Genomic DNA, 25,301 nt, shown 5'->3' on the forward strand with positions numbered 1-25,301 from the left:
ACAGTGTGGATCCAGACAGTTAAACCTCTTGGGATTTTGGCAAAAAAAGACCATGCAGCCCCTTTTGCTTTAATAACTTTTCCCTTATGAGTTATTTACCATGTGTGTGCTGCCATGTAGGCACCAGGAAAAAAAATGTGATTACTTATTATTTCATAACTCTACATTTTGATATGGACAGAAAATAGGAAATTTCAACTTGAGAAGGTATGCCTATAGGTGTGCATTTTTGAGAAGGTATAGGGTTAGATCTAAAATAAGGAAATATATTCCAGGCTGGGGACCACTATGTGGGGTGAACAAAAAAAAATTCATAAATTATTATCCAAATCTTGCAGTGTGCCAGTGGTCTTACACGGGCTCACCCCCATGTTGACATCACTCACCAAAAGCGTTCCCCTTGTGGTGTGTATTCATTTTCACAGTGCTATTGTGGCTGTACACATGCTCCAGATCCAGGGCTGTCCTCCCCTTTGCTTGTCTGCCCCTCCAGAGCTCTCACATGTGGAGATAACAGGCATGCCCCATAGTGTGATATGGTTTTAAGCCTTTCTTTTAAAATCAGGAAGTCGGGGACCGTGTCTGTGTTCCACGGCTTCAGACTAGAAGTGACGCAATGATGCTGGATGCTCCTCCCTACGCATTTTGTCACACTGAACTAATCAGGAGTGGCGCCATCTTGCTACACTTCCGGATTTATTTTTATTGCGGCATCCTAGCAACACAAGGGCATATGATTGGCAGCCATATTTACTACGTTCCCAACTCCATATGTATTCCAGTATCTAGGTAACCTATGTCATAACATTCAGAACACGTGACCGTCGGCCATATTTTATGTATGCTCCGGTGCTATGGCGATGGGAGCGACGTGACTGGCGGCCATATATACAAATATGCAATATTGCCATTAACCCCTTATTTCTAATATATCTATTGCCACTGGGTTATAATGATGTTGTTATCCAAATTCTGTATATAACATACATTGAAATGGTTATGGATTTGTGTGAAATAAATACAAACAACAGTAACTCATATATGATGCACATATGAAAAATGTATAAAAGACCAATAAAAACATACATGAATAAAATGAAATCTAAAAAGAAAAAAAATATATTTTTGATTTGTATTTCTACAAAATGTATTAAAAGTGTATAATGGAGAGAGGTAGGGCTATAGAAAAATTCCAAAGCATTGGAAGTAAAACAGTTAAGCTATATGTCTATTTAGAGAGTCGAGACCTTCAAGCTGGAGAGAATTTAAAAAATAAATCCATTTGGTCTCATTGCGTGATATAATTTTCTTGTTATCCCCTCTCCAGTGTCCCTTTATTTTATCTATACCATAGAAAGTCATGAGTGAGGGGTCTCTTTGGTGCACTTCCCTAAAATGTCTTGAAAGACTGTATTTATTGAAGCCTAATATTCTTAATATGTTCCCGAAATCTAACATATAGCGGCCTAGTTGTTCTGCCCACGTATTGGAGCTGGCATGGGTGGCACTCAACGACATAGGTGACGTGTGTACTGTAATCATCTCATTAATTTTATATTCTTTGCCTGTTGCTGTGGATTTAAATTGGTCTTTTCTCCTGCTTTGTTTTTTGCTGACCCTACATGGAAGACATCCTTGACATCTGAAAAAGCATTTAGGAATTGAAAAAAGGCTAATGATTTTAGGAGGATCCAGTACATTGTCTACCAGTCTGTTCCTAAGTGTTGGGGCTCTCCTGTATATGAACCTTTGTTGCTGTGGTAATATTTCACCTGTATTTCACGGGGGAGCACGTGTAAGACCACTGGCACACTGCGAAATCGGGACTCACAATCATTGTTTTTCGGCACATGTCATTTTTAAGACTTTATTTCCAGATTCAATATTGCTACACTTAGGTGTCCTTTTATGAAACGGAGATGACCAGTGATCCTGCTGATCACAGCTCATTTCCGATCATTCTCAGTTTATGAAACAGAAATGATCGGGGGAGAACATGTTCTCCACTGATCATTTCTTCACACGGGAATCTGTCATTGACAGACACAGAAACAGCTTGAACAACTTCACTGGCGATCTGTGCCAGAATTCACACTCCCGGGTTCACCAGCCTGGAGCTTGTGAAGCAGGGAGTGAAGACAGAATCGGGGGAGAACTGAGGGGGAAAAAGGAAGATTATCGACTTCCTTCTTCCTCGTTCAGACCCCCCAACACAGTAATCATGTCCCCCTGCCATATTTATGTATATATATACACATGTATATATATATATACACACACATACATGTAGATATCTATTTAATGTGTATATATATATACAATGTATGTGTGTGTGTATTCAGTGTGTATATATATATATATATATATATATATATATTTATGTAAGGGGACTATTATTTATTAACCTCGTGTACTCAGCAGTGATAATTTATCTCTGCTTGTTAAAGCGCGCCAGGGATTTTCATACTACTGTAATCTCGCTTTGTCTCACGAGATTACAGACGCCCCATTGACTTCTACACAGATCTCCGAGAAAACCGTTCTCCTCTGATCACCCTGGGCGAACTGAAGTTCTCCAATTCATAAAATGGGTGCCAGATGTGATCATTTTCCCCGGAGAACTGTAGAGAAGCCAGCGGAGAAAAAAATTCACCCGTTCATAAAAGGACACCATAGTATTTGTCACTTTATTAACATATACAGGTCCTTCTCAAAAAATTAGCATATTGTGATAAAGTTCATTATTTTCTGTAATGTACTGATAAACATTAGACTTTCATATATTTTAGATTCGTTACACACAACTGAAGTAGTGCAAGCCTTTTATTGTTTTAATATTGATGATTTTGGCATACAGCTCATGAAAACCCAAAATTCCTATCTCAAAAAATTAGCATATCATGAAAAGGTTCTCTAAACGAGCTATTAACCTAATCATCTGAATCAACTAATTAACTCTAAACACCTGCAAAAGATTCCTGAGGCTTTTAAAAACTCCCAGCCTGGTTCATTACTCAAAACCGCAATCATGGGTAAGACTGCCGACCTGACTGCTGTCCAGAAGGCCATCATTGACACCCTCAAGCAAGAGGGTAAGACACAGAAATAAATTTCTGAACGAATAGGCTGTTCCCAGAGTGCTGTATCAAGGCACCCCAGTGGGAAGTCTGTGGGAAGGAAAAAGTGTGGCAGAAAACGCTGCACAACGAGAAGAGGTGACCGGACCCTGAGGAAGATTGTGGAGAAGGACCGATTCCAGACCTTGGGGGACCTGCGGAAGCAGTGGACTGAGTCTGGAGTAGAAACATCTAGAGCCACCGTGTACAGGCGTGTGCAGGAAATGGGCTACAGGTGCCGCATTCCCCAGGTCAAGCCACTTTTGAACCAGAAACAGCGGCAGAAGCGCCTGACCTGGGCTACAGAGAAGCAGAACTGGACTGTTGCTCAGTGGTCCAAAGTACTTTTTTCGGATGAAAGCAAATTTTGCATGTCATTCGGAAATCAAGGTGCCATAGTCTGGAGGAAGACTGGGGAGAGGGAAATGCCAAAATGCCTGAAGTCCAGTGTCAAGTACCCACAGTCAGTGATGGTCTGGGGTGCCATGTCAGCTGCTGGTGTTGGTCCACTGTGTTTTATCAAGGGCAGGGTCAATGCAGCTAGCTATCAGGAGATTTTGGAGCACTTCATGCTTCCATCTGCTGAAAAGCTTTATGGAGATGAAGATTTAATTTTTCAGCATGACCTGGCACCTGCTCACAGTGCCAAAACCACTGGTAAATGGTTTACTGACCATGGAATTACTGTGCTCAATTGGCCTGCCAACTCTCCTGACCTGAACCCCATAGAGAATCTGTGGGATGTTGTGAAGAGAAAGTTGAGAGACGCAAGACCCAACACTCTGGATGAGCTCAAGGCCGCTATCAAAGCATCCTGGGCCTCCATAACACCTCAGCAGTGCCACAGGCTGATTGCCTCCATGCCACGCCGCATTGAAGCAGTCATTTCTGCAAAAGGATTCCCAACCAAGTATTGAGTGCATAACTGAACATAATTTTTTGAAGGTTGACTTTTTTTGTATTAAAAACACTTTTCTTTTATTGGTCGGATGAAATATGCTAATTTTTTCAGATAGGAATTTTGGGTTTTCATGAGCTGTATGCCAAAATCATCAATATTAAAACAATAAACGGCTTGCACTACTTCAGTTGTGTGTAATGAATCTAAAATATATGAAAGTCTAATGTTTATCAGTACATTACAGAAAATAATGAACTTTATCACAATATGCTAATTTTTTGAGAAGGACCTGTATATATATATATTTTGTTTGGACTGATTGCACAGTCTTTATGAATGGAGTAGGCATATACTTGGTTGTATTATTTTTTTGTAAGTTTATGAATTTGCACTATACTACAGAAATCATCACATTATATTTAGTCACTTAATGTTTAGGTGTTTTAAAAACTAAATAAGCAGCGCCTAACCTACTTTCGCTAAATGCATTTACATAGGTTTATTTCTGAATGCACAATGCTGATGTTATCTTTCCACAAAACACCAGAGGTCTCTGAACATTTCTTATTTTGCAAAGTTTAGCATTAAAAAAAAAAAAAAATGACAAGACAAGATACCTCTAAAGATGCTTATCTTGGTTCTGTATTGCTGCTGAAAAAAGTAAAAATCATGGTATCATGCATGCTTTAAAGTACAGCCAGCACTGGCGCTGTGGGTATGAAAGCTATGAGTGCTGCGTCTCTCATACAGTGAAGTGACCCTCTTTTTCCTCTCCTCTTGTATTTATATGTGTATTTTGGAAAACAAGCAGGAAGAACTTTCCTTATAGGAACTTGTATGGCACATGCGCAATACATGATCTAGGCCGCCCATTTCCAAGACCTTCCCAGGTACTGCTAACATAGCCATCCCAGGGTTCACCTGTGATTACAGAACTACATCACTAGTGCCAAGAAATCCAGGAAGAGCCAAGAGAAAAAGGTAAGAATTGAAAAAATACTCTCTCTTTCTAAAAAGGATGTATTGATGCTTATGCATGTGCATGCAATGCACCAAACAGTTTAGACTAGGGGGGGGTCCACTATAAAATACACACAAAAAAAAAAAGAAAAGGTTCCTGCTTGCGATACATCCAGATAGTACACTAAAGACTATAGAGTTGAGCATTTTGAGATACTATGATGTATAGGTATGATTTTTATCCTATACACAAGCAATCTGGACCTAAGATAAGCATAATTACAGGTAAATTACTTGTACACAGCACAAGTCAGAAAAAAAAAAACAGGAGTTTCGCTTTTCCTATACACTTAACCTTGTCACATTTCAAAAACCACCAGGTATTTTAGTAGTGACAAACTTTGGGGTTGATTTAGTAATGTGCCAGTCCCAAAATGAACACAATTCTATGGAAAAAGGCTTTTAGGTTTGTCAGACATGGTGCCTGGAGAGCAGGACCATAGAATCGCATTCAGTTGGATACATCTAAACATATACATATATAGCACCCTTATACCTGTGGCCAGCTGTGATGTGACCCCTAACAGTACCAGCAGAGATGTGTCCTCTTGTATACTGGTGGCCAGAGGAGACTAAATCCCTTACACCGATGGACAGTGGAGACAGATTCCGTTACACCAGGGGCCAGTAAAGACACAGCCCCTTGCACTTGTAGTTAGTGGATAAATGGCCCCTTATTTTTCTTGTTAGTGGAGAACTGTTTCCTTTTTCTTTGGCGGGCAAAAGAGACATGGCACCTTACACTGGTGCTTGATGATGGCACTGATTGTGGACATACAATATATGAAAATTAAACATGTGATCCTAACAAAAGATTTCAATGGAATACTTTCCTACTACATTTGGTTTTGTATAGGTAAAACAATCAGTATCACAGTTGTGGCAAATATAAATAAATAATTTTTGTGTTAAAGATTCAGCGCTGAATTATGAGAAAACAATATGTAGACCAGCAGCAAACACTTCAAGGGCAATCAAAAACACCTTAAAACAATGTATAAAATAGTAGTGCAGCGCAGTCTAAAATCCTCTGATAGATATCCCACAGAGACAAAATCAACATATAAATACACAATGATATGGACATAAGTATTGCGAGAGACAGTCCATAGTTTGAAGATATGCAAGAAAGGAAGTCCACGCCCATTTCGGACGTAACGCATACAGGGATTGGTCCATCTGATCCATGGCCTAACCAGGAAGTAATACAGCACGGTCCCAGCACGCTGCAGGCTCTACATACTGTTACTCGCTTTTATATGTCGGATATCATGTAAGTGCGATTCCTTTGCTTATGAGCTAATTAAATGTTACATACAGAGAGCACTAGATCCCCTTTTCTTTTATTTCATGGCTTGGGGGATGCATCCTGGATTGGTGCTTATCCTTGACATTATACTGCGGTAAAGGATTGCTTCTGCGGCATCTGATGTTTGAGACCTTGGAGCTGTGTTCCCCGATTCTTTTGAGAGATATATGTGGGTCACGTTATTAAGGTGAGAGGCAGAGATTGCTTGGTGGAGGGAAGCTGCAAGCACGGAAGTCACAATTACTGTGCGTTTTTTCACCGAACCACAAGTGGACTACCTTTCCTTTCTTGCATATCTTCAAACTATGGACTGTCTCTCGCAATACTTATGTCAATATCATTGTGCATTTTTATGTTGATTTTGTCTCTGTGGGATATATATCGGAGGATTTTAGACTGCGCTGCACTACTATTTTATAAATATAAATAGATACTGGCTTTAATATTTTTGTTTTTTTCCCCACAGTCTCGCTGCAACATAAAATGTAAAATAATTTTAAAACAAGTGGATGAGGTTTAATAAAATAAAACAAGTTTACATAAAAACTGATCTACTAGGCACAGTACATTTAAAATATAGAACTTAAAAAAAAAAAAGAAAATTTTGAATAAAATACACTTGCATTACTTGCATATTACTATATAGGATTTATATAGTACTAACAGCTTGTTCAGCACATTACAACATGGAGTAAAACAGCATGGTTATAATACAATTAAAAAAAAATAGAGGGCCCAACTCATTAGAGCTTATATTTTAATAGTTGCAGCAGTTTGCAGTGGCACATTGTGTTAATACATTTTACCTGTCTTGTCTACTTTTAACTTGAGACAAGAGCAGAAGAGCATTGTTTCTGTATGTGTAGCACCCTCTAGTATGTGCTACTAGTGTTAGTACAGGCAAACTATAGTCTGGCTCTGGGCTAAACCTGAGTCACTGAATCTGGGTCAAGGTTACTAGAGGCCAGGCCAGCATGACTCATACAGACAGCCCTCTGGTGCCTCCCCCTGGTATCTGGGAAGTTGGAGAACATTCTGGAACTAATGGGTGGAGGTGAGGAGGAGCTGTTCTCCATTATTATGGGCCCTTAGCCAATCCCCAGGCATAGGCCTGGCAGGTGACTGAGAAGCCCATAAATAAGAATGAGACATGCTGAGAAGGAGAGTCTGGTAGAAGATGGAGAAGCAGTGCTCAGGAAGTCTGCCAGGGAGGGAATTTACCTCAGGCTGGAGCTTGGGAGGCTGGCCTGGAAGGAACTCACCACAGGAGACAGTTGGGGGGACTCTAACTGGAGAGGGACAAGGGGAGAGACTGCCAACTGTAGCAGGTATCTCTTGAAGCCAACGGTGTGCGAAGCCTTTATCTAACCTTGCCCTGGGGAGTCTCCATGTGTATGTCAGTCAGGAGAACTGGGAAGAGAAGGCAGCCAGGTGGGCTGGCATTTTCTGCAAGCAGTGAAACTGGGATCAGTGTCTACAGGGAAGCAGAAGGTGGTGTGAGATGCTGATCACTCCTCCTAGAGTTCCTAGCCTGTAATGGGCTGTTGCTGAGCTAACAAGAGACTGCTAGTTCCTCCAGGAGTGAGTCAGCAGAAGCTGTAAAATAAAGGAACCAAGTTTGAGCAGAAGGAAGAAGAGGAAGCTGTAAATTTTGGAGAATGTTGTCCATGGTTCTGTTTATGGACATTTTTTAAGTTGGACATACCATAACCCCTTGCCCCATCTAAGTTATTATCCCCTAATAAAATAACAAAAACAAGTCAAAGGACTGATTTCTGATATGTGCAGCAGTGGGGGAACCCTGAAATCAACTCCTATGGGGGGTAGTGCTACATATGTAAAATAAAATGAATAGAAATCATACCTCTGCCCAGAATTCAGCATATATGTCATCAGCAATGTGTCTGGTCACAGGCCATAGCTTTGTCACAGAGCAGAGGTCACATGCAGTCATCATTAACCCAATCATGCGATCTCTGAAAATGTAAATAAAGGAACATGTATTTGATTATCTTAAGTACACCTGCTAGGGTGAAATATGTATATTACTACTGCTGGCCTCCTCCTGAAAAGGCTAGTTGCATGGCTGTGTCATGCTTCAACACTTCACATACCAGAAACCAGTATGTGGCAAACGAATGTTACAGAGATTCATAATTCTATTTTCTTATTTGTTCTGGGTGTTGAAGCTAAATATTTAACATGACAACCAGGCAACTTGCACCCTCAGAAGCAGAGGTCTGCAATAGCAGCCTCCATATTTCACTCATGACAGATAGATGTTCTTTAAAGTAATTGTAAATGCCCCGCCCCCTCTCTACTGATTGGCTAACTGACTTTGACTGACAGCCGCGAGAGCCAATGGCACCGCGGCTGTGTCACAGCCAATCAGGAGGGAGAGTCCCCGGCGGCCAAGGGACTCCTAGACATTGCTGGAGAGAGATGGGGATCAGGTAAGTATTAGGGGGTGTTGGGGAGGCTGCTACACCCAGAAGGTTGCTTTTTATCTTAATGCATAGAATGCATTAAGATTAAAAATCCTTATGACTTTAAAACTCCTTTAATATCTACAACTCATACAAGATAAAGCAACCAAAAGGGAGTATTGGCACATCCATGTCTCAAGAGAGGAAAAAACAATGTAATGAACAAAATGAGTATAACATAATTGTGCTAATTTCTTCAGCTTCATCAAAGCACCAAATTTGCAGCCAAAAATTGTGAAGTACTAAGCATGGATAGCTAGGTTTCTGAATTTAATTTCTGTCTGACAGTGTTTCAATAAGAAGTTTTGTAGTCTACAATGGTAACCATTACCATGCACATTTCTACTTATAATTAAAAGTGTCTAAAACAAGGGCATTTCATGTTACTTCTAAACAATCAGTCATTTTCAAACATGCACTAGAAATCAGCTGAAAACCAGGCAAAGCAGCTCTGAAATAAAACCAGTGACATCTATGACACCACACCTCTCTTCAGTGGAATTCATGGTTGCTGCACACAAACAATACACTACTTGGTTTACATGCAGATGCTCATTTTAGTAAATAAATTGAAAGTTTCATTTTAAGCAACCAAGCATGTTGGACACATTTTGTTTAGGTATTCAAAGTGAACAAAGGTCATTTTAACTTCTGTAGTGACTCAGAGGCCAGTTGGTGAAACCACCAAGTACAATGTCAGGAGCTGAAGATTCTTTAGCTGGTCTATCTCTTGAAGAGAACAAAGATCTGAAGGCATCATGGCCACTAGGACCGGCATTCCAACACTAAGTCACTTTAAGCATTTATATTCAGCGATATATTCCTTTGGTTAACATGCAATTCATTGCAGTGCAGATAGAGTATAAATTTTATCAAAATTAGGTTTTCTATGGCTTTACAGATTTTTATTTGTTGGTAGGAAGCAGGGGGTGCCTGCCATATCAAATACCCTACACCTTGAATTCCCGAGAATATTAATGTATTTTCTTAATGTTTAAATTACATTATAAGGGAAAATTGTGTTTTGAATGACCAAATTAATTGTTTTGTATTTGGAGCCCAATGATCAACACCCTAAGAGACACTAGCAACATGACAAGTTCTACAGCTGCTTACATCAGTGGTCCTCAGGGCCCACTAACAGGCCAGATTTTAAGTATTACCTTGGGGAGATGCAGACTAGAGTGCTGCAATCACTGAGCAGCAAATGATATCACCTGGGATGTATTGAAGTTATCTTGCAAATCTGGCCTGTTAGTGGGCCCTGTAGGCCAGGGTTGTGGACCAAGGGCTTACATGATTAGCTGTACTGGCACCTGACAATTGTGGGCTTTTTCTGTGGTATCTCACCATAGTTTCATCTCTTTCACTTTATCCTTCCCTGATATCTTCTCTTTCCATCACAGAGATTCTGAACTACTTCATGATGATCTAAACAGCAGTTGTGTCTGTCATTACCTAGACTTAGCGCCACCCCCAGCATCTAAAATACATCAATATACTCTCTTTCAGCAGTGTATCTCCCTTCTAATCAATTTCTAAAAGCTGGACTCCTTTAACAGCTCCAAAGCCCTTACAGGTAAACTTGTTGCAAAAGCTGGCCATAAACTAGTAGATTTTGGAGCAAATTTTCCTTAGAAAATGCTCAGTACATTTGATGATTCGACATATGTCATTATAAAGTACTTTAAGAGTTGAATTTTTGGTGTACCTGTAAAACGCTATTCTTGTAGAACATCACAGGACACAGGTTATTTTCATATCCATTAAGACAGGGTTATTTCTGCTGACTTCAGGCGATTAGGCACTGGCAAAAAGAACAGAAAATAATAATCCAGGCAAGGTGTCAGGTATTTGAGGAAAGCCATGAACCACAAAAGAAGAGAGATGGGAAATCCTGTGATCTGTGATGTGGCCCAAGAAAAGGATTTTACAGGTAAATGAAAAATTCAATTTTCTATTTTGTACATTCCAGGACACGCACATCTTTATATCCATTATGATAGGGATGCACCAAAGCAAAGGAAGGCAACAAGCCAACCAGCCCCAAATAACTAAACCAGAACAGGTTATAACCTTAAACAGCAACCTGCAAAGCTCTCTGCAAAAGGAAGCGTCTACAGCAGCTCTAACATCCACTTGGTAAAACTCTAAACCAAGACCAGGTAGCAGCTTTACAAACTTGAGCTACCAAAGCCTGATGATGAATACCCAGGAAACACCAACACTCCTGGTAGAATAAGCCATCATTTAAAACGGGACTTTTCTCTTTAGACTGTAAGCTTGAGAAATAAACAAGCCCATTGAGATATTGTAGATTTAGAAGCTATGTGACCCTTTCTTGGGCCTTCAGAAAACAAAAAAAGAAAAAAAAGAGAATTAGGCTGAAAAATTGCAGCTGTCAACATCAGCTAAAACTTGATAGCAGGAACCACATGCAAGGTGTAAAGAGCCTTGCTCCCTGGCGTCTGAGACTTAGGATGGAATGACAGTAACACAATGTCCTGGTTAAGATGGCACAGTGAAACCACCATAGGTAAAAAGAACAGGTGAGGCCACAAAACCACCTTTGTCACAGTAGAGCACCATGAACTCATTACAGGTAAGAGCAGCAACAATTCCGAAACCCTACAAGCCAAAGTAATTTCAACCAGAAAATTACCCTCCATATCAAAAGAACTAAAGAAATATCCTGGGTGGGTTCATAAATGGGATTTTTGTACTTACCGTGAAATCCATTTCTCTTTCGTTCATCGACGGACACAGCGCTCCATAAATCATAACTACTGGGTCACTTTGCCTCCTCCAGGAGTAGGACTAGGCAGAACGAAAAAAAAAGCACTTGGCTATGCCCATGGGCTGTCCTCAGCTGGTATAAAACCCCCCTCTCTGCTCTAGGTAATTAGATTAGCAGCAAGCAGTATTAGATGTCTCAAACAGCAGCCTGCAAAACCTTGTGACCAAAAGAAGCATCTGCAGATGCCAAAGTATCTACTTTGTAGAATTTTGTGAAGGTATATGCCAACGACCAACTGGCCGCCTTGTAAGCTTGAGAAATGGCCGCTTGATGACGGAAGGCCCAAGAAGCACTCAGCAGCCAAATAGAATATGTCGTGACAGGGAAAGCAGGAACCTGACCTTTATTCGAATAGGCCTGAGTCAACGTCTGTCAGATCCATATGGAGATGTAGCCAAAGAAGCCGGCAGCCGTTTTTTTGGTCCTTGTGTAACCAAAAAGAGCGGGTCTGACCTCCGAAAGGACTCTGTAGCTGTCAGATACAGCCAAATCGCCTGAACCACATTAAAGGTATACAAAGTAAATTACTTTGGATGAGCCGGCTTGGGACACAAGGAAGGCAACACAGTGTCCTCATTCAAATGGAAGTCAGACACAACTGGGCAAAAATGACAGACAGGGACGAAGAACCACTTTATCCCTATGGACCACCAAATAGGGACTACGACAGGATAATGCAGCCAACTCCGATACCCTGTGGGCCGAGGTAATAGCCACCAAGAATGTCACCATCTTGGATAATGTAGGCAAGAGAATCTCCTAAATATTCTCAAATGGAGGTTTCTGGAGAACCGAGGGCACTAAGTTTAAATCCCATGGTGACAAAAATGACCGTACAGGTAGAGTCACATGTCGAACCCCCTGAATGAAGGTACGAACTAAAGAGTGCGCAGCTAGGGGGTTGCTTAAAGAAGATTGCCAAGGCAGACACTTGGCCCTTGATGGTACTTAAATCCAACTTCTGCTCAATGCCCTGTTGAAGAATGGTCAAGCTCCGAGCTATAGAAAAGGATCGAGGATGAGCACCAATCGAATCACATCAAGAAATGTACGCTTTCCACGTACGATGGTATATCTTGCTGGAAGACGACTTCCTCGCCTTCACCATAGTAGGGATCACTGATCCAGACAAACCTCTATCCCTCAATACCTGGCTTTCAATAGCTAAGCCATTAAAACTAGCGACTGTTAAGCAGGATGGTAGATCAGCCCTTGGGATAACTGGTCTTCTCTAACAAGAGACATTTACGGACACCAGACTGATTAGAAGACCCTCTGCCTTGATTCCTCACAGAAACTGAAGAAGAAGCTTGAGCCGAGGATCATACTGGCCTAATCGAACCCCTAGGACGTCTGTGGCATCTGCCAGAGGAACCTGTGACCTAGCCACAAACCTCCTGTGGAGCTGAACCTGCTGAAGGAGCTGCATGTAGGACAGTGCAAACAGAACTGTCTTGAAGGTGGATACCACCAGATCCAGAATATGTATGCAAGTCAGATTATAACTGATTACCTAGAGCAGAGAGGAGGGTTATATACCAGGTGAGGACGTTTTTTTTAGTCCTACTCCTGGAGGGGGCAATATAACCCAGTAGTTATGATTTATGGAGCAACGTGTCAGTCAAACGAAAGAGAAATGGAGATTTCTGAAAGTAACAAGTATAGGTCCCACAGAGTCTTAACCAGTGAAACAATATGTGTTACCCCTTGTACAAGGGCACACACCAAGGAATGGGAAGCAATTGGAAAGACAACCATCAAGGTTGAAACCTGACTTCTGACCATACTATAGGCCAGAGTCTGATCGACTCTAGATTGCTTAAATGCTAGAATGAGAGTCCCACACCAGCCAAAATAAGACTTCCAAGTCTGGTAAATTCTCCCTAAAGTTGCCTAGCTAGCCTTCAGCAGGGTAGGCATGACCAAATCAGAGACTTCCCTGTCTCTCAGAACCCTAGCTTCAACAGCCGTGTCATTAAAGCTGGTCTCCAGCTCTTAGTGAAATTTAAATAGTTCACTTGGATCAAGCTGGTCCAAACAAACCATTTCCTTCATTAACAGATGCAGCAGCTGGGAGCACTGTATAAACAGTACGTAGCATTGGCTGAAGAAAGGCAGGTGGACGTCAACAGGACCTCCGTCTCAGCAAGAGAAAACTTTGTATTCATTCATATAATACAAAGATCCCTCCAAATGGGTGAGCAGCGCTCAGCCCAACTCAAATTTTCTTTCGAGAGTGGTATGGGAAGTTCTCATCCCACTGCCAGAACCCAGCGCTGTATACTGTATGTGACTGAGGCTTAATTCCGTTTATATAGTACTCCCAGCTGCTGCATATGTTAAGCCGCTGCATATGTTAATGAAGGTAATAGTTCATTTGGACAAGCTTGGTCCAAACAAGCTATATAAACATCACTAAAAGCTGGAGATCAGCTTTAAAGCTAGCGAATGTAAAGAAGGATAGATGATTGGACCTTACGACACTAGTTGTCTGGTCAATCCAGAAGGATACACTTCACCCACCGACCTGTTTATGATGTCCGAGTATCACATTCACCTGGGCCAGGCTGAGGCCATCAGAATCACTGGAGTGAATTCCACTCAAATCCCGCAGAGCAGATGAGGTTGAAGCTGTAACAGTGGAAAGGCATAAATTAAGGAAAACTGATTCCACAGTGTCACCAGAGCATCCAACATGAGTGCTTGAGAATCCCTGGTCCTGGAGACAAACCTGTCCAGCATCACATTAAACCTGTATGCCAGATGATCCACATCCCTGAAGACAGTTGATGGCCTGCCAAAGTTCTACGCCTGGAATGTAGATGGCAAAACATTTAGTTCTGCCCAAGAAAGGTAAGATCCACTTTCTCCTACCATCTATGTCCATTCTGCCCAACCGTTACCGACCCGGCTTGTCTGATCCTGCACCCTGCTCATCTGGCCTGCTACAACTTCAGCTCAGCAAGTCTTGCTCCAGCTGCCTTCTACCAGCCTGTTCACTGCGACCACGCAAACTACTGGACTGATTACAGGCACTCCTACGTCACTGTGCTCCTGTGGCTGCTGTCTCACTATCAGTGGTCCTCGAGCCGGAGTTGTACTTGAGGCCCTCCTCTACACGTCAGGCTCACTGACCAGGCACGTGACAGCCTCCCTGATGATTTATGTTGTCTGCCGGACCCCTTAAAGGGAGGTCTGTCAGTTGAAGCCAACCAATGCATCAGGGCAAGGAGAATCACTATCAATTCCAGAATGTTGATGGGCAAGGACCTCTCCTGCAATGACTGTTTCCTGTGCCAATAGATTGTCAAGAACACTCATGCAAAGTCGAATTGAGGGATTTGTCAGTCTGTTGAGAAAGTCCACCTGCGCCCTCAGAATAAGACATTTGTCTGGAGGGAGAATCACGCTCATCTGGACCAAACTTGGTGTCAGATCTCAATATTCCAAACTTTGGGTTGGGACTAGAGTCAGCTTCTGCAAATTCAGAACCATTCAAACCTCTCCATTGGTCTCCATGAGTGAAAAAGAAAGTTGTCAAACCGCATAAACCTTGGGTGAGGTGGAAACATGCAGACAAGAATTATTAACGCCAGAAAATCTCCCTGCTGGAGAGAGGCCACCACAGACTGCACCAATTCCATCTGAACATTCTGCACTCAGAGAAACCTTCCAAGTCTCCTGAGATCCAGAAATGGGTGTTCGGTTCATCGGTGTTCAGTTTTGTATTGGGAAGGCTCTTAAATTTTAGCTTGTAACCTCGATTCACTATGTTGCTAACCCACTCGTTCGCAATCTTCCCCTGCCAAACCCTGAGCGAATGGGGGCACCCCTTCATTGTGAGGAGGACTTGTGCCCAGAGCTTAGAAGTTTACATCTTTTTACAAAACTTGGAGTGGGCACTGGAACCCGAGGCCTGAGGTTCAGAAAGGAACGCTTTTTGGAAGTAGAAAGGAGTGGCAGGTTTTTGAACTTTAAGCTATGAACTCCTTTTAACAGGGTTCTCTTACCCTCAGTCACCTTCTGAATGTAATTATCCAAGAAAGGCCCAAACAAACGTTCCCGATGTTCTCGCGGTACCCACGAGGCGTTAACGGGTGAAACGTGTAAATAATGTGCTAATACACGAGAAACGTACCTACATACATAGGGGTGCTGCAAATAATTTTTATTCTCTGTGGCAACCATGGTTAGATATTCCAGGCCCAGCTCCACATCAACTAATTAAAGACAGACTTTTACAGGGTAAGACCTTTCTAACCACAACGCTGATGTCAGAGGTGAGGGAGGGGGGGGGAGGGGGGTCGTGATTGGCTTTGTGGGGATATTAGAACCTTCCAGGTATTTAGTGGAGATGAATCCTATATCAAAAACAGGTTTTTCCTTTTTTTTCTAATCTCTATAGTTTCTTGGTCTGTCTTCAGAGTTCTGAGGACATGGCTCAGTCTCAGGCCCAGACACCATGTCTCATTCTTGAGTGTCTCAGTCAAGAGTGTTGCACAATTTCACCACTGCAGTTATGAACTCTGATCATGTCTTCTCTGCTTTATTACAGGTAAATGTCTTCTGCTATCCATATGTACACCCCGCTCTGCCTATGACACTGCTCTTTATTTTTTGGTAAATGTCTTCTGCTATCCATATGTACACCCTGCTCTGCCTATGAGGCACGGCCTGAAGAAGGAGCGCATGCTCCGCAAACGCGTCGCCGTTCAAGCACGCAGAGTCGACTAGGAAGTGACACCACGGCCCTCCATCCTACGGACTCACGCTGCCGGATCAACACAGAGAGATCAGCGCGTCCCGCACCAGGAGACCGCAGCTTATCCCTCGCAGCACCAGTTCCAACAGGACTTCTGGAGGACCCCCCGGAAGAACTCTGCACACCCACTATTGAGATGCCTGTTTTTAACGTACTCCTGTGAGTAGTACTCTTGCTATTGCTATTAAATGTTTTATTGCTACACTTAGATCGGCGCCCGGTCTTTTCTCTTCTTGCTCTGCCTATGACACTGCTCTTTATTTTTTGGTAAATGTCTTCTGCTATCCATATGTACACCCTGCTCTGCCTATGACACTGCTCTCTATTTTTTGGTAAATGTCTTCTGCTATCCATATGTACACCCTGTTCTGCCTATGACACTGCTCTTTATTTTTTGGTAAATGTCTTCTGATATCCATATGTACACCCTGCTCTGCCTATGACACTGCTCTTTATTTTTTGGTAAATGTCTTCTGCTATCCATATCTCAACTTTTATATGTAATGCTAGTGCTTTAAAAAAATGAGCAACACATCTGGTGACTGATTCAACTCCATTTAGCTTGAGTGATCAAGGGACTTAAATTACCTTTTATGACCCTTGCCTGTGTTTGTGGTCTGGTTTTGTCCATCTCTCCTCCCATATTCATGTGTCCTAAATCAGATCCTATATTGATCAATTGACAAATGCTTGCCTACTCAATCTCCCTATAAATTTAAAGCGGTCTATGGGGAGGCACAGACAGGGGGCAAGGCGCAGATACCATGTCTCATTCCTGAGTGTCTCAGTCATGAGTGTTGCCCAGTTTCACCACCGCAGTTAAACTACAGCAGGATAACTAAAGCTGTATGAAGATAGAACAAGAACTTTCGTCTAACTTCTTCTTCGTGTCCCTACCTATATCCCCCTTTCCGTCCTCCCCTCTCTCCCTCTTGTGTTCTCCCTCCTCCCTCCCCTAGCCCATCCCCCTTTCTCTCCTTCCTCCTCTCCTCGTTCCCCTCCCCGCATAGGGTCTTCCGACTATCGCCCGGTGGTCATCTTCTCTCCACCGACCAATACTACGATGCCCGCAATTTGAACTACCTTCGCCGGGTCACACACCTCCATGGCGTGGGCCCCCCGCCCTCTGACACAGCAAGTTCCCTTATAGGGGTGTCAGGGTCCGGGGGGCCCCGCAGATGTATAGTTTTAGCCTTATTCCGGCTTTCACCATTTAGGTGGTCATTACAAGTGCCTGACCCTTCAGTTCGAATCCCTTTCACCTACACTCTTCACGGTCTTTTGTTTTCTACAATATCCAGTGTCAAAGCCACACCTGGGTTTCTGTGTCATCTAATGCTGACCTTTGTATTTCTAATTGTACTCCATGACTGTATTTTGCTTATTTTGAGGCGTTTTCATGTATGCTTGTCATGTTCATATTTCATGTATAATGTTATATTTTAATAAAATGTTTTGGACAAAAAAAAAAAAAGAACAAGAACTCTGGAAAGACTGCAAGCAAACCAGCACTCAACATTTAACTTATTTGTAGTCAGATTCCCACTTTCTTTTTGCAAACATGCTCCTTCTACTCTTCTTTCTCACATCGGTGTCTTCCATCCTCAAAATATCCTTACACTACCCCTCCTCTCCACCCCACAGCACACACATAGCACCCTCACTCCTACCCTCTCCCTACCTCTGTACCCATCACCTCCTTCAGTTGCTGAGCTCACATGCTAACCTAAACAGCAGGGCAATTAGACATGTGCACTCATACACATCCCACTCCCATCTTACCTTTCTCATCCTCCTTCTTCTAGCCTCAGGGGATATTTCCCCAAATCCTGGCCCTCCTTTTTCTAACTGCAAACCACATAACCCGCACCCCTCCTCCTCTGGCAACAACCGCAATCCACTCAGTTTAATTTCTGGCCCCCTGGTTCCTAAAACCAGCCCCCCAATCTCATGTGCCCTTTGGAATGCTCGCTCCATCTGTAACAAGTTCACATCTGTGCATGACCTTTTTATCTCTCATAGCTTTAACATACTCGCCATAACTGAAACCTGGCTCCAAAATTTAGACACTGCTTCTCCTGCTGCCCTCTCCTATGGTGGGCTCCACTGGACTCACTCCCCCAGACCCACCGGACAGAAAGGAGGCAGAGTTGGATTCCTTTTATCCCTCCCTCTCTGTCACACTCTTCTTTCGAGATACATTGTATTTGTCTGTTTTCTCCAATTTCTCTAAGGATTGCAGCAATCTATCGGCCCCCTGGACCAGCATCACGCTTTTCCGAAGATTTTGCTGCCTGGCTACCCGACTTTCTCTCCTCTGAAACACCGACTATCATTCTTGGTGACTTCAACATCCCTGTCAATCTTAAGAGCACAGCTACAACTCAACTCCTCAACCTAACTTCCTCTTTTGACCTAACCCAATGGACACACACTTCCACTCACTCCAATGGTAATACCCTCGACCTTATATTCTCCCATCTCTGCTCTGCTGGCAACCTCACCAACACCCCCTTTCCTCTCTCTGATCACAACCTCATCAGTTTCACTGTATCCTTGCCTCAAATCACCCCCCAAGCAGCAAACAATTACTTGTAGGAACCTTCGTTACTTTAACCCCTCTCTCCTCTATTCTGCTACTGACCACCAACATGACATAATCTCTCCCCTGTCCTGTCCTGACCTGGCCACCTCTGTTTACAAAAGTTCACTCTCGTCATCACTTGATGCACTTGCTCCTCTAACTACCTGCAGAATCAGGCCCCGACCATTGCAACCCTGGCAAACTGACAACAGTAGAAATCTCAATAGACGCTGCCGTGCTCTTGGACGATGGCGTAAAACCAAATGCTTGCAGGACTTCACCCTATATAAATCTTCCCTCCAAACATACAATTCATGCCTCCATGCTGCCAAACAAGCCTACTTTGTCTCTCTTATCACTACCCTGTCATCCAGTTCCCGCCGGCTCTTCTCAACTTTTAACTCTCTACTTTGTCCCCCACCCGCTCTACTCACTAACTCACTCACTGCCCAAGAGATTGCCAATCACTTCAAAGACAAGGTTGATGCAGTACGTGAGGACACCTCCACTGCGTGCACATCTTCCCCACTCAACATACCCTGCCTAACAGCACAGTCAACACACTCATCCTTTGAACTGGCTACTACTGAAGAGGTTAAAAAACAGTTTTCAGATGCCCACCTAACCACCTGTTCCCTGGATCCTGTTCCCTCGCAACTACTACGGACACCCTCTTACTCTATCCTATGCTCCCTTACTCACATCTTCAATCTCTCCCTCTCTAGTGGCACCGTCCCCCCTCCCCTCTAAAACATGCACAGATCACTCCCATACTTAAAAAGCCCTCACTAGACCCCACCAACCTGAACAACTTAAGACCCATTTCACTGCTCCCATTCACTTCTAAACTTCTAGAACACTTAGTCTACAACTGTCTCAGCTCCTACCTCAGTGAAAATAACCTTCTTGATCCCTTACAGTCTGGCTTTCGCTCGCAGCACTCTACAGAAACTGCCTTACTAAAACTCACAAACGATCTACTAACTGCTAAAACCAATGGCCACTACTCCATACTTCTATTACTTGACCTTTCTGCGGCCTTTGATACTGTTGACCACCCACTCCTTCTTCTTAAACTCGGTTCCCTTGGCCTCCAAGATTCTGCTCTATCTTGGTTCTCCTCCTACCCATCACAGTGCTCCTTCAGTGTTACCCACAACTCTACCTCCTCCTCCCCATTGCTCCTTTTTGTGGGGGTTCCCCAAGGCTCTGTTCTTGGACCCCTCCTCTTCTCTATCTACACCGCCTCCCTTAGTCACTTGATAACCGCCCACAGCTTCCAATACCATCTATACTCTGATGACACTCAAAGCTATCTGTCTACTCCTCACTTCACTCCTTCAGTCTCCTCTCGCATTGCTAACTTACTTACTGACATATCAACATGGATGTCGCACCACTTCCTCAAGCTAAATCTAAAACTGAGCTGGTAATATTCCCTCCCGCCGGTGCCCCCCTCCATGACTTTTCTATCAAAATTAGTTATGCAACCATCAATCCCTCCCCTCATGCCAGGGTACTAGGTGTAATCCTGGACTCTGACCTGTCCTTTCAGCCCCAAAGCCAATCATTGTCAAAAGCTTGTAGACTTCACCTCCGCAACAACTCTAAAGTTCGCCCCTTTTTAACAACTGAAACCACCAAGCTACTCATTCACTCCCTTGTTATTTCTCGCCTCGACTATTGCAACTCCCTTCTCGTAGGCCTACCACTTCATAGGCTATCCCCTCTTCAGTCTATCATGAACGCTGCTGCCAGGCTTATCCACCTTACCAACCGCTCAACATCTGCCTCCCCTCTCTGCCAATCCCTACACTGGCTCCCGATTGCCCAGCAAATTAAATTCAAAATACTAACCACAACATACAAAGCCATTCACAACTCTGCCCCAAGCTTCATTACCAATCTTGTCTCCAAATATCACCCAAACTGTCCTCTCCGCTCCTCTCAAGCTCCCTTGTCTCCTCCTCTCATGCTTGTCTCCAGGATTTCTCCAGGGCCTCTCCCATCCTCTGGAACGCTCTACCTCAACCTGTACAGCTATCCCCTACTCTAGCTGCTTTCAGGCGATCCCTGAAAACTCATCTCTTCAGGGAAGCCTATCACACCACCAACTAATCTGCCATCAGCTCATTCCCTACTCTTACAACCTCTTGTAACACCTGCCCCACCCCATTAGATTGTAAGCTCTTCTGAGCAGGGCCCTCTTAATCCTCTTGCATTTTATTGTATTGTAAATGTACTGTCTCCCTCTAATATTGTAAAGCACTGCGTAAACTGCTGGCGCTATAGAAATCCTTAATAATAATAATGTTATATAATGACTACATGTATCTGGCTATTATAGAAGGCACCTGACCTGTGTGATTAGTTGATTTATGTGCATTGTTTATATGACCTATGCTACTATTCCACTCTGTATACTGTGAATGTGCACTTAAAGGTCAACGCTTATCATTTATGTTATGCATTGTCATGCGTATACAGCTATATCTATTTGCCTATATGTCATGTAATGCAACTTTGTTCAATAAAGATTTATTTTTTCTGATAAAAAAACAAACAAAAAAAAACAAAATGTTCCCCTTGAAAAGGTAAACCTTAAATATGCTTCTTGCAGGGTAACTCTGTTGATCAACACTTTAGCCATAAGATCCTGCACAAGTGTACAGAGACAAGACCCCTAGACAAGAAAGTAGCTGAATAGAGTTCTTTAGGGCATCCACTGAGAAACAAAGGATATGTGGGAAATCTTACAGGTTTCTGCTCGCTTTGGTATCTTTACTAGCAGGGTCCCTCTCTTTTGTTGTGCAACACACCCAGACCGTAAGGCTTTGGAACACCCCTGCACCAGCAATTGAAAATTGTAGTACCAGAACAAAGAAGCCTTTATTTAAGGCCTCCGGACGTCTATCCAATACATCCTTTAATACCGAGACATCGTCTATTGGGATTGTTGGCGTCTTTTTTTGTGATTGGAAACCACCAGATAAATTAAAGGTATACTCATTTTTTTTTTTTAGTGAACTCATTTTCCATGGGGTATTGCAGAGCAAGCTTTTTGGCAGAATAAACACTGCCAGTGCACTCTGCCCCACTCATGACATCAACAGCTGTACTGTGTAAGCGCGTGCCCAAAAAAGTGAATGTAGGGGACTGAGAAAAAGCTACACCCCCTAAATTTGATGCCCAGAGCTTCTTAGACTGCCCCTAAGCTCTGCTTTGTAGCACTCGGAAAGCAAAACTATTGTAAAAAATAGTACACAATAGTGAAAAACAGTGCCAACTAAAGGGAGTACAAAAACAGTTCTTGTCCCACCCGTGGAGAGGGGGGGGGGCGCGATTGAATGGGAGGTTATAAGTGCGAGAAGAAGGAATGGTACCAGGTATTACCCCCAGGGCACTCACCATTCCACACTACAGGACCCTGCAGGTTGGGTCCAATCTTTACCTATCATAGCAGGCTATGCCATAAAGGCCTTTAGGAACTTGACTCCCCAGCTGAGGATCACTGCCCTGGAGCTGTATAGCACCCTACTGGTCAGCAATATATCCTTCCATGCAGGGTCCAGTTCCGACCAACAACATTACAGGCCATCCTCGCATGTCCAGGTACCAATCCTAGGAGCATAATAATTTTAATTCTAATTTTTATATATAATTCTATGGGCTGGTGTTTATACCTATGATTCAACCCTGTCGTTTTTTTCCACAATTCTGGGGTTTGAGGTCGACTCACTGTGGTGCCTTTCCCCTTAACTCAGTGGATATAGTCTATAGAGATATGTGATATTTTTCTTTTATATCTGTAGAGACCACACACAGCCAATCATCTACACTATCTAATCGCAGCCCCAGTTTGACAAGGATCAATGCTCTTGTAGATACTTAAACAATTATATCTTGAATTAACTTTGCTGGCTCCTCTGATCACCCCCTCTACTTACCCTCTTGTAAGCACCTTCACAGGTATGTTACACTTATTATCCTTGATTCCGTTTTCCTTACATCTTTCTAGGATATTTTTATTGTATGGATCTTAATGTTCTCTCCTTGTTGGGGATTCCCCCATTACAGGGTTGCAAGTACGGTTGGCTCCTTCAATGCGACATAAACCTATCAGCATGTTATTAATCAGTAGCCTATTTGATTACACTATTGTCTTTGGAGATTGTATCCCAACTTCAACTACCCAAAAAGTTGTTTATTCTATTTTCTGTTTCTGATAGAGTAGCTAACAGTAAATGTTGTGTGTGTGTGTGTGATGAACCAGAGCTCCAGATGAAACATATTTGCAAAATATGTCAGCCTAGCTCACACTCTGTCTGACATCTGTGACAATCCTATCTACAGATCCCCGGGAGGGGAAGTGGTATCTCTATGCCTCCCTTCGGGGGTAATTTACAATATGATCAATATCACAGAGTCTACGTATATTTGCATGTTTATTGTATAATGTGGTAGTTTGGAATTACCTTTCTTCTGTATTTTTTGTTGACTATTTGTATGCGTTGGCATTTGTTTGCCACTTGTTCTAAATTTTAATCAGTCAATAATAAATGTTATATTTTATCTATCTGTGCCAGTAAAGTCCATGCTTTCCCAATCCCATTTTTTAATGTGAGCATAATAAGCCATACACTACATATCTGGAAAAGTCAGTCTCCTCAAAAAAGATGGAACTGTTGAGAAACTAGATGTTTTTGTGCAGAGACTGCACAAACATGACCATCACTCAGACAAAAAACAAAAAAAAAAAAAAAAACTGAAGCCTTGCCTAGCTGGGAATGGTTATTGCCTAGAAAAGAGATTTCCTGTCCCTTCATATTAAGTACTTTGGGACATCCTTATCATAATGGATATGAAGATACTCCGTACCCTGTTGTCCTGGGATATACAGTGCTCAGCATAAATGAGTACACCCTTTTTGAAAAGTAAGATTTCAAAAACGATTTCAATAAACACAAGAACAATTTCCAAAATTTGAACAAAACTGTTTTTTTAGAACATTTGTTTAGCTCATTACATGAAAGAAGGGTTAACAATAATATTTAGATTACAAAATCTTCAGTTTTACTCAAATTAGTTGATGCAAAAATTAATATACAGGTACACCACAACAAAACCTTCTACATCTATTACTTGGTATGACCTCCATGATTTGTAAGGACAGCACCAAGTCTTCTAGGCATAGAGCGAACAAGTCGTCGACATATTGCAATTCTTCAAGAACTACCTCTTTTAAAGCCTGGATGCTGGATGGAGGATGATGCTCAACTTGTCTCTTCAGAATTCACCATAGATGTTCAACTGGGTTCAGATCAGGAGACATACACAGTCAGGTCCATAAATATTGGGACATTGACACAACTGTAATCTTTTTGGCTCTATACACCACCACAATGGATTTGAAATGAAACAAACAAGTGTGCTTTAACTGCAGACTTTCAGCTTTAATTTGAGGGTATTTATATCCAAATCAGGTGAACAGTGTAGGAATTACAACAGTTTGTATATGTGCCTCCCACTTTTTAAGGGACCAAAAGTAATGGGACAGATTAACATCCCTGATGATGCTCTTCCAGGCCTCTACTGCAACTGTCTTCAGTTTCTGCTTGTTCTTGGGGCATTTTCCCTTCAGTTTTGTCTTCAGCAAGTGAAATGCATGCTCAATCGGATTCAGATTAGGTGATTGACTTGGCCATTGCATAACATTCCACTTCTTTCCCTTAAAAAACTATTTGGTTGCTTTTGCAGTATGCTTCGGGTCATTGTCCATCTGCACTGTGAAGGGCCGTCTAATGAGTTCTGAAGCATTTGGCTGAATATGAGCAGATAATATTGCCCGAAACACTTCAGAATTCATCCTGCTGCTTTTGTCGGCAGTCACATCATTAATAAATACAAGAGAACCAGTTCCATTGGCAGCCATACATGCCCACGCCATGACACTACCACCACCATGCTTCACCGATGAGGTGGTATGCTTTGGATCATGAGCAGTTCCTTTCCTTCTGCATACTCTTCTCTTCCCATCACTCTAGTACAAGTTGATCTTGGTCTCATCTGTCCATAGAATGTTGTTCCAGAACTGTGAAGGCTTTTTTAGATGTTGTTTGGCAAACTCTAATCTGGCCTTCCGGTTTTTGAGGCTCACCAATGGCTTACATCTAGTGGTGAACCCGCTGTATTCACTCTGGTGAAGTCTTCTCTTGATTGTTGACTTCAAAACACATACACCTACCTCCTGGAGAGTGTTCTTGATCTGGCCAACTGTTGTGAAGGGTGTTTTCTTCACCAGGGAAAGAATTCTTCAGTCATCCACC

General features: G+C 42.6%; 1 protein-coding gene across 2 annotated transcripts in view; it reads right to left on the bottom strand.

Annotated features, from left to right (window-relative positions):
- Positions 1-25,301, bottom strand: part of PDE10A (phosphodiesterase 10A) — a 796,398-nt gene that overhangs the window by 44,511 nt on the left and 726,586 nt on the right. For both annotated transcript variants that reach the window (XM_082252527.1, XM_082252528.1), the window contains exon 19: positions 8,211-8,322. In XM_082252527.1, the coding sequence (XP_082108653.1) occupies positions 8,211-8,322 (112 nt within the window). The remainder of the gene's footprint in view (positions 1-8,210; positions 8,323-25,301) is intronic.

The sequence above is a fragment of the Pelophylax lessonae genome (assembly GCF_965119305.1).
Source record: "Pelophylax lessonae genome assembly, chromosome: 3".
NCBI lineage: Eukaryota > Metazoa > Chordata > Amphibia > Anura > Ranidae > Pelophylax > Pelophylax lessonae.